Here is an 8817-nt window from a genome sequence, read left to right as displayed (position 1 = left end):
GAAACAGCTCATCAGAAACCAAAGTGCGTAGTAATTAATCATTAGCAATAAATTAAAAAGCAAACTTAAAAAAGATAAATAATAAACTTATCATCTAGCACTTGTGATCTTAAAGTTTACATGTCAAATAAATTTATGATTGTTGTACTCTCAGAAACAACATTGCACTTTTATATAAATTCCTTCTTTTTTACATACATAATAAACTTTAAACTGCGTTGCAATTACGCTGTGTAATATCATTATTTTGTACTAATTGAAAAGCTTTTAAGAGTATACACAAATCCATATTTAGAATATTGCAACCACTAATCTAAGATTCTTTTTTTTAGCGGCAATTGACAAATTGTGTCATCATTGAAGATAACGTAGGGTCTCGAGTTTTTCTTACAAAGCTTCCAGGTGCTCGATGCCAATGTGCAGCATGATACCTTAGCTCTCGAATCCGAATGGGATTCTGTACGACTGACAAAGCGCGCGCAACTCGCTGCAGCCCGTGATATACTGTTCGCTCCGTTGTCGTCGTATTAATCATTTTACTCATACCACCAGGTGGCGAATGAAATAATGTGGAATAAACAGGAAAATGAGCTTGCTCTCTCAATGCTCTCGTCCACTCCCCACCCGGAGAACGATGCTCGCCGCCCGTACAACTTGCGCCCGGCGCATCCATTGTGTATCGCATTGCATTGTCGCAAATGTCGGAGTTAGCACGCGGTAAATGCACATATCATCGCGGATACATAACATGTTAGAGATCGGCACTTGTTTAGCTTCATAAAATCTTCTATTATTTCAAAAATGTAACGGATGTAACACTTTATATATACCTTATTGGAAAAGGATCTGGTATACCGTGTATGTTACTTGTTCGTGAAAGATATATATTTATACTTGTGCGTGGATCTATAGATTCAACATAATAAATTTATTATAATTTATATATTAACAAGTTCTATAAAGAATTTTGGTTTAAATATGATTATATTTTAAGTATGATTATAATATAAAAAACATTACACAAATAATAATATATGTGTGTATAAAAATAATATATTATGTAATAATATAAATGTATATAATTTAAAAAATAAATTATTTAATTTTCTACGAAAATTTAATTTGTGATAATAATCACATATTCTTAAATCCATAAGAGCAAAATCTTACAAATATATAGTTTTTCAATTTTTATTTATAGATCCACGTAATAGTTGTTATTCATAAAAAACCTTTAACATTTCTTAATTTCCTTAATGTAAGGCCCGCTTCATTCTTTCAATTAATCGTTACTTTCTATGACATTAATTGCTATCCTCAGGTGCGCACTTATCTTAAGTAGCACGCCGTCAATGTTTCATCGCGCGGATGATAACGATAGACGTACCACAATATTTTATAATAAATGATATTTGAAATAATAGATTAACACAATCACATTATTAATATCAATTGAATTATTATTATCAATAATAGATAATAATATCTTTCAAGAATTAGAAAATAATTCAAAGGGAACAATTGAATTCTATAATACTTGTATCATTTCTACGAGAAATAAAGAATAAAACTTTTTAGCCGTAAACAGAAACAGTTTTATTTAAAACGATTAACACACACACACACACACACAATATCTATCATCAGACTAGAGTAAAAATGTGCTAAATGTTGTAGGCTAAAAGTCATACGTGATAAGGTTTGCTCATATTATCTCATGTCAATTGTATATATATATAACTGGAATTATCAATAATAATAAAATTATCAAAAAAGTTATGACAAGTGCAGAAATTATAATAATAATCTTACAAAACGTTTGCACATATTTACGCTACGCTTGATATAAGAGTTTGATCGATCGTCTTTCTCGCGCTTTCGCCCATCGACTTACCTGTGATGTTTTCGAAGCTTCTCGTGATGCGAGTTTTCGTTGTCACCACCGTCGGACAAGGCCCGAGTTGCTTGTCTCGGAGATGCCGGGGGTGTGTGCGGCGAATGCGCCGTTAAATTTGTTTGAGGGCTCAGTGGTGCACCTGTGTTGCCAGGCTGTATTCCCAGCATACAATAAGGATCGCTGAATCCTAAAGAAAGTAGCAATAATCTTTTGATATAAAAAGTGTTTTACGATGTCTTCACGTGAATTACACATCTGCGATTTTATTCGTATCCCAAATTTACAGAAAATAAAAATTTCAATACTTCTTGATAATATTTTGATCGCTCTTAAAATTCGAAAGATATTCGTGGGATGTAATGGAACGGAATGCACTTACCATTAACATCCTTTGCCTCAAGTCCATCGGCTTCGATTACCACCACGCTTAACACAACGATAGGTGGCTGCAACGATAAATAAGTTTAATTTCATATATGTAGTATATTATTGTATCGTCAATAATAGTATTTTAGCAATATATTCTTCGCGATGAGAAACGATGCAGCGCTTTTGAGAAGAAAGTCAATAAAAATCGGTATACCTTTTCTTCCGAGGCAATATTAAGATATCGTCGATGCTGATCCTGGGGAACTCCGAAAGCTTCTTGGGCGTATCGATATAAATCCTCCTTGTAATGTGCGTATTGTCCTGTACTGGCGCCTACCGTATTCGCAATCGTGTAAAGGACTTCTATGTACAATTGCTCTATCTGAAAAATGCATCAATACCTTTATACATACCTTTACACTACTTATACTTTTAAACAGAAAATATAAACTGATTTCCGTATATAATTAATACATTTATATGAAAAAAATTGATACTTATTAATTAAAACTTAAAAATATACGTTTTTTTCTCAAATTTCTTTATAATTTTTAAAATCTATCTTTCACGAATTGTTGAAAAAGTATAGAATAATAATTGTTGAAGTAATATAAATTGCATTAACTAATTTTTGTTATTTCTAAAAAAAAAAATTTTCAACAATTTCAAAATAAATAAAACTCTTTTAGTAACTAATTACATTATTTACTTAATTTATTTAAAAATTATATCTCACAGAATTTGATTCGAAAATTTCGTTGCAAACTCTCAGACCTTTTAGAAACATTATTTATTTATAAATGTTTTTCTGTTTAAATATTTCTTTTATTTTGGTCAAAAATTTGCGAGACGACAGTGCGAAAAATTCTACAAATATCTAGATATCCACATCTCATCAGAGAAATAGCACACTTTCGATAGATACATTCATAAACTTATTATAAATTCAGAGACATGTAGATCTATAAATTGACAAGTCCATAGAGCCACAGATATTTATACATATGTATAAAAAATTCTATGTTATATAAAATAATCATATATTAAAATATATTATATGTATATATAATATAAAATTTATAATTTTTATTATTTGTTTTCTTTTTGCGCAGAGCAAAGCAAAGATATATACAAGGTTTATTTCCATAACTTTTCAAATTTATTAACGCAAAGTTTGCATATTTATTACTAAATGTTTAATGCTATGTTTCGGTCTGTATAAATTTAAATTTATTATTGTTTCTACATAAATATATGTAAATTTTTAACATTATTTGAATAACATATTTTCGCCCAATTCTATTAAACATGTAATTGTGCGAACCAACAAATATATAATAAGGAATTACATGATTACATTTGAAATTGGAATTTTAAAACTTGAAATTCGAACACATATTGAATCGGAAATATGAGCTTCATTTTTCCGCGCGTTGACAAGTTAAAACGACGAATAGAATAAAAGGTAAAATGCACTTTTATTACGAGCTCTACCTGTTATTTCGATCGACGAGCAAGCGCGTATGTCTGACTAGCGCGATGCGGTCAGCTTTATCTATTTAAGATAATATTTCAAACGGAACGGAGGTAACTATTTGTTTGCATGCAAAATTCGCAGCAACCAGAATGAATATGTGCTAAATGTAACGGCGTTGTGCCGCATGCGATTTGATTTGTGACACAAAGGTGTGGAAAACCGTCCCGTCATTTAATAACATTCATATTTCATCGAAGCTTGCAAACTAACAAACGCGGAAACAAATTAAAAATTCTGGTCTGCACGAGAAATATCTGGCAGCTTAACGTCATGTATTTTTATAGTAAAATAAATAAAAATTGTGCATTTCGCAAAATTGTGTTTCACAAAAAAAACAAACAAATAAACAAATATAATTAAATGCGATAAAGCAGGCAATACTGACTTCTTTTTTGCTAAGCCGATATGGATGCGAAGTTGAAATCGAGTCTCTGGACGGCTGTGGCGGTTCTTTCGCTCTTGCTTCCACTTCCTGAAGAACAACGAGTCTCCGATTCTCTTGCTTCCAGGATAACGCAGTAAAACTTTCGAAGAAGGATCCATCTGTCTCTTGAACACTATGTAATTAATAATAATAATATTTAATAATAATAATATTTAATAATATTAATAATTTTTTGCAAATTATGATGCGGTATAGACTCGTTTAAGTGAGAATACTGGCAGATAACTTGATGTGCAAACTTATTATTGTTAAATTTTAATAACAAATATGCATTAAAAATGTACGTTTTGGACAGCTTTTTGGTCCATCTTCAGCATGGATGTAAATATGTAAAAATTAAATTGGAATTTTAAAACTTGACATGCACAACATTTGTTGTTGCAGTCAAATTTTAAATTAAAATTAATAATAAAAAAGAAAAGCTCACTAAAACCCGTGTAGAATCTGTACAAATTAGTGGATAACATACAAACGCCATCGCCACACGTATATCGTCGGTGGTTTACAGTATAAAATGTTTTAAAATTCCAATTTAATTTTTACATATTTATATCCATGCTGAAGATAAACTAAAAACGGTTCAAAACGTATATTTTTAATACATATTTGTTAATAAAATTTAACAATAATAAGTTCCCTTGGCTCTTATCTACAGTATTCTCACTTAATTGTTTGTATTCTAAATCTATTGCTGTTATTATAGATTATATATTATAGACTCGTTTGTTATATAATAAAAAAAAATTATGATATATAACATTATATAATATCAATAATATATAATATAAAGTTTATGATTATTTCTTTTAATTAAATAATTAAATATTATATTTTGTAAGACTGATTGTGTCTCTCTATCTTAAAACATTTATATTTGTGCAAACATTTTGATTGCAAATACATATAAAAATATCAAATTAATAATAATGAATATTAATAGATTTTAATAATCGTATGCACATTTTCGCATCTGTTATATTTACCAATAAACATGGCCACATTTATGAGTTAATTTGAATTTAATTTTGTTATTGATTGATCACGTAAATATATATTATTTACATATAAAAAATATTTTCAAATAATAGATGTCAATCCCTCATAATAAAATAAATTCTTTATTTGTACCATTTTTGCGTTGTTGTGTTATATTTATGATAGCTAAATCTATACATATATCTTTTACCCTTAAATGTTTGATAACGTAAACAAATCGCGGAAACCAAGTAAAATTTGCGATATGTTAATGCATGTAGATTATGCAATTTGCGTTCGTAAATAACACCTATTACCGTACTTCACACATCAGTTTATTAGGCCAACGATTTTTTCACCATCGCGTGAGCACCCAGTTTCGCAATCTTGCGAAACTATCGATCGCTTATCGAGGTTCTCTCTGCGTTGAAATTTTAACATGACGTATGCACGTTTTAAACAAAAATAATAATTGATCATATTTGTTTCTTAATATTTATTTTGTCTAATATTAATTTATACATTTTCGTATATAAAAAAAAGATGTTTTAGTTAAGTATAAGATTTTGGTAATTTTGGTATAAATTGTTACATATTATACATTTATACAATTTATTTATTATTTGTAATATCTATATGATATGATAAAAACATGCATTGTAACATACATATCGAATAATCCTATAAGTGTCTACATGTAGATAATACTTCAAGGAACAAAAAAAAGAATAATTAGTATGTTATTTTGGCTACCAGCCAGTTATAGCTCCAACCTTTGTCACAAAACAACGTTTCTCGTTAAAGAAAGCTTAATTATTTAAATCAAGATGCTCGGTTTCAAAAACGCGGTATTAATGGGGAGATATTGTTAAGCAGCTTGATGGCGCAACTATAACTGTACCAAGGTGATAGAGATTTTGATACTTCGATAGGTATTGCGAAAGAACATATTCTATGCACGATCACTCGAATTAAACTTGCAGCGCACGAAGCGTACTTGTTGTTAGTTTCCTCTATACGCTGTATAGAGGACAGAGACCAAAAGTTCTTCCGCGTAAATGTGGTAAATATCTTATGGTTACACGAAGACTTCCTGAAATCTTTAATTTAAGATTCTATTCATTCTGTAATTTTCTTTGCTCCTAATATATAACAAAATTTATGTTCTTCTTGCATAAAGAATAACTTATGTAATTTATATATAGTTATATACATATATACTTAATAATATATTATTATAGAGCTTTATACTAGAGCGTGTTACTTTTTCCGTTTACTTTATTAATTTATGCTTGTTAATATTAATTCCCGTCTCGACAAGTTGCAATCACTTCTTCCTCTAAACGAGTTCAAGTCATTGGAGATATCGTAATGAGAAATCTTATCTTACACCGAGTTATATTTCAAAGCCTTTGTGGCAAGAAAACCAACCATAAAAAGTGCTCTGGGTATAAAAGCTACATTTTATAGAACTTGAACTGTATGCGTCATTTACATAATGCACGACATTGACAAAGCTCCCTTTTACAGCTTGCATCAATCATGAATCAACGTATAATCCCCAAGCGCTTCCAATAGTCTCTATTTTAACGTTTTTAATATTTTGACGTTTTTATAATTATATTGAAGAGTAATAATATCGATTGGATGGCTCTGTCATTGCCGATTCAACTTTTAATTAAGTAAATAATTTAGCGATGCATTTAGATAACCCGTTTCGCATTGCGGCTTAATTGCAATGTAAAAAAGTGTGCAGTTTTCCATTTCCGTAATTATTACGACTAGACATGAGAAATTCAGGATTACATAACTCGCGCTAATTTCATCGTGCCAGCTTCATAAAAAATATTTCTCTCGAAAGTCGCACATGCATGTAATCTAAATCGAAGGGCAAATGCACGCACTGACAGATATCTTTTTGGTTTCTACTAATTGGAAGTAATAACAGTAATTTCTCCAATCTCTCCTTGAACTTTATATTTGCAATATTATTTAACTGAGATTAAAAATTTTATTTTTTATTTTTCCAGGATAATCTTTATTTTTTTACTTTATTTTAATTTTTTTTACATACAACCATAATAATGTTATATGTTTCAGAACAGAGTTATATAAAAATGTTTTAGTTTTACATTTTCTTTTAACTAAATAAATTTATATCAACTAATTTTTTATAATTGAGTTTTTTTCTATAACAGAAATTGAATAACTAATTATTATTCTTCTAAACAATTTTTAAGATAAGATATTTTAGTAGCGCTAATGTTAAAAATACATTAAATATCTATCAAAATAAAAAGTTTATTGATAATCAATTGATAAGTTATGTTTTGTTATCTGTTTTCTTCCATTTCCGATGTCCGATAAATCCAATTGACGTATCGACATCATAACGACTGTTAGTTGGAATGGCATGTACATATAATTAATACGTGTAACTGATCATCTTCCTCATTTCAATCCGACTGTTACGCGATTAATATATCCTATTTATTCGACATGAAATTCATATCATTTGCAATATTTGTAAAATTTTTTTTGATGTTAAAAATATAAGATCGTAGCAAAATGGTGGACGTAGGATCTAAATCAAGAGTACAAAGGCGTGTCTCTGAGAAGAAACAGAAAGGACAATAATGCCGTTACTGCTGGCTTTTTACAGAGAAATAGTGAACGCATGTAAAAAGAGCTGTTCACGATGAGAGAAAAAAAGTACTGCGGAGGAACACAACAAGCCATAGGCATCTTCCTAATGGAAACCGAAAGGACATCGACGACATTCTTCTCATCGTCATTCTAACGTTGAAAGCACGCTCGCTGCGATGTGAATAGTAATTCAATCAGCATCGACTTTCCATTGGACCTTTAGCACTCAATTTTCAAAGGCTTGCTTTGTAAATCAGGATCCTTTAATTAAGGTGGAAAACGTAAGCTATTTTTCTAATATCATTAGATGTACGTATTGTTCTATATCTTATTTTCATTTATTATTACAATTTACGTTTTTCTTTCTCTTTCATTTTTAAGAGATATTTATATTATTGAATGTAACCAAAAGCAAATTTTTCAATTTGTTTATTTCTAAGAAAGAATTCTTTGAATCTATAACTCTCCCAATAAATAGAACATACAAATAATATATTTCAATATTTATTATTTTAATATATTATCTATGTCCCTATAATTCAATACTTATAATTTTATTATATTATCCATATTCACACAAATACATATAATTATATATTTATTTTTTTCCAAAAACTAATTGAATACTGACTATGATAAAATATTCTGCGCAATAAAATACTCGTTTTTATTATGTTCTCTTTTTTGCTCTATTATTTAAATGAGTTCACATCACGTTCGGTAATTAAATTTTGCGTGTCGTATAATATTTCCAAAGCTGACATAATCTATTTGATTACTTGTAATTTGTTTAATTGTTATTTAATGACTTTTTCGCAACGTGCTGCAAAGTTACGTTAGTCCCCTGCCGGTTTTCTTAAGATTAACCGTGCGGCGATAAGCGGAGGTAAAACCGAGCGATAAGATTCTTACTGAGCGATAAATTTAAAATAAAACAGGTTGCACGAA

At 29.4% G+C, this 8817-nt stretch overlaps 1 protein-coding gene across 4 annotated transcripts in view; it reads right to left on the bottom strand.

Moving 5' to 3' along the window:
* Positions 1 to 8817, bottom strand: part of LOC115239300 (BAI1-associated protein 3) — a 79434-nt gene that overhangs the window by 15282 nt on the left and 55335 nt on the right. For all 4 annotated transcript variants that reach the window (XM_029813760.1, XM_029813758.1, XM_029813761.1 and 1 more), the window contains exons 4-7: positions 4189 to 4360; positions 2481 to 2648; positions 2277 to 2343; positions 1895 to 2084 (exon numbers count right to left, since the gene is read on the bottom strand). In XM_029813760.1, the coding sequence (XP_029669620.1) occupies positions 1895 to 2084; positions 2277 to 2343; positions 2481 to 2648; positions 4189 to 4360 (597 nt within the window). The remainder of the gene's footprint in view (positions 1 to 1894; positions 2085 to 2276; positions 2344 to 2480; positions 2649 to 4188; positions 4361 to 8817) is intronic.

Source organism: Formica exsecta, unplaced genomic scaffold (genome assembly GCF_003651465.1).
Source record: "Formica exsecta isolate Colony F162 unplaced genomic scaffold, ASM365146v1 scaffold37, whole genome shotgun sequence".
NCBI classification, from domain to species: Eukaryota; Metazoa; Arthropoda; class Insecta; order Hymenoptera; family Formicidae; genus Formica; species Formica exsecta.
The sequence above is the reverse complement of the archived record's forward strand: the minus strand, read 5'-3'. Positions and strand labels throughout refer to the sequence as shown.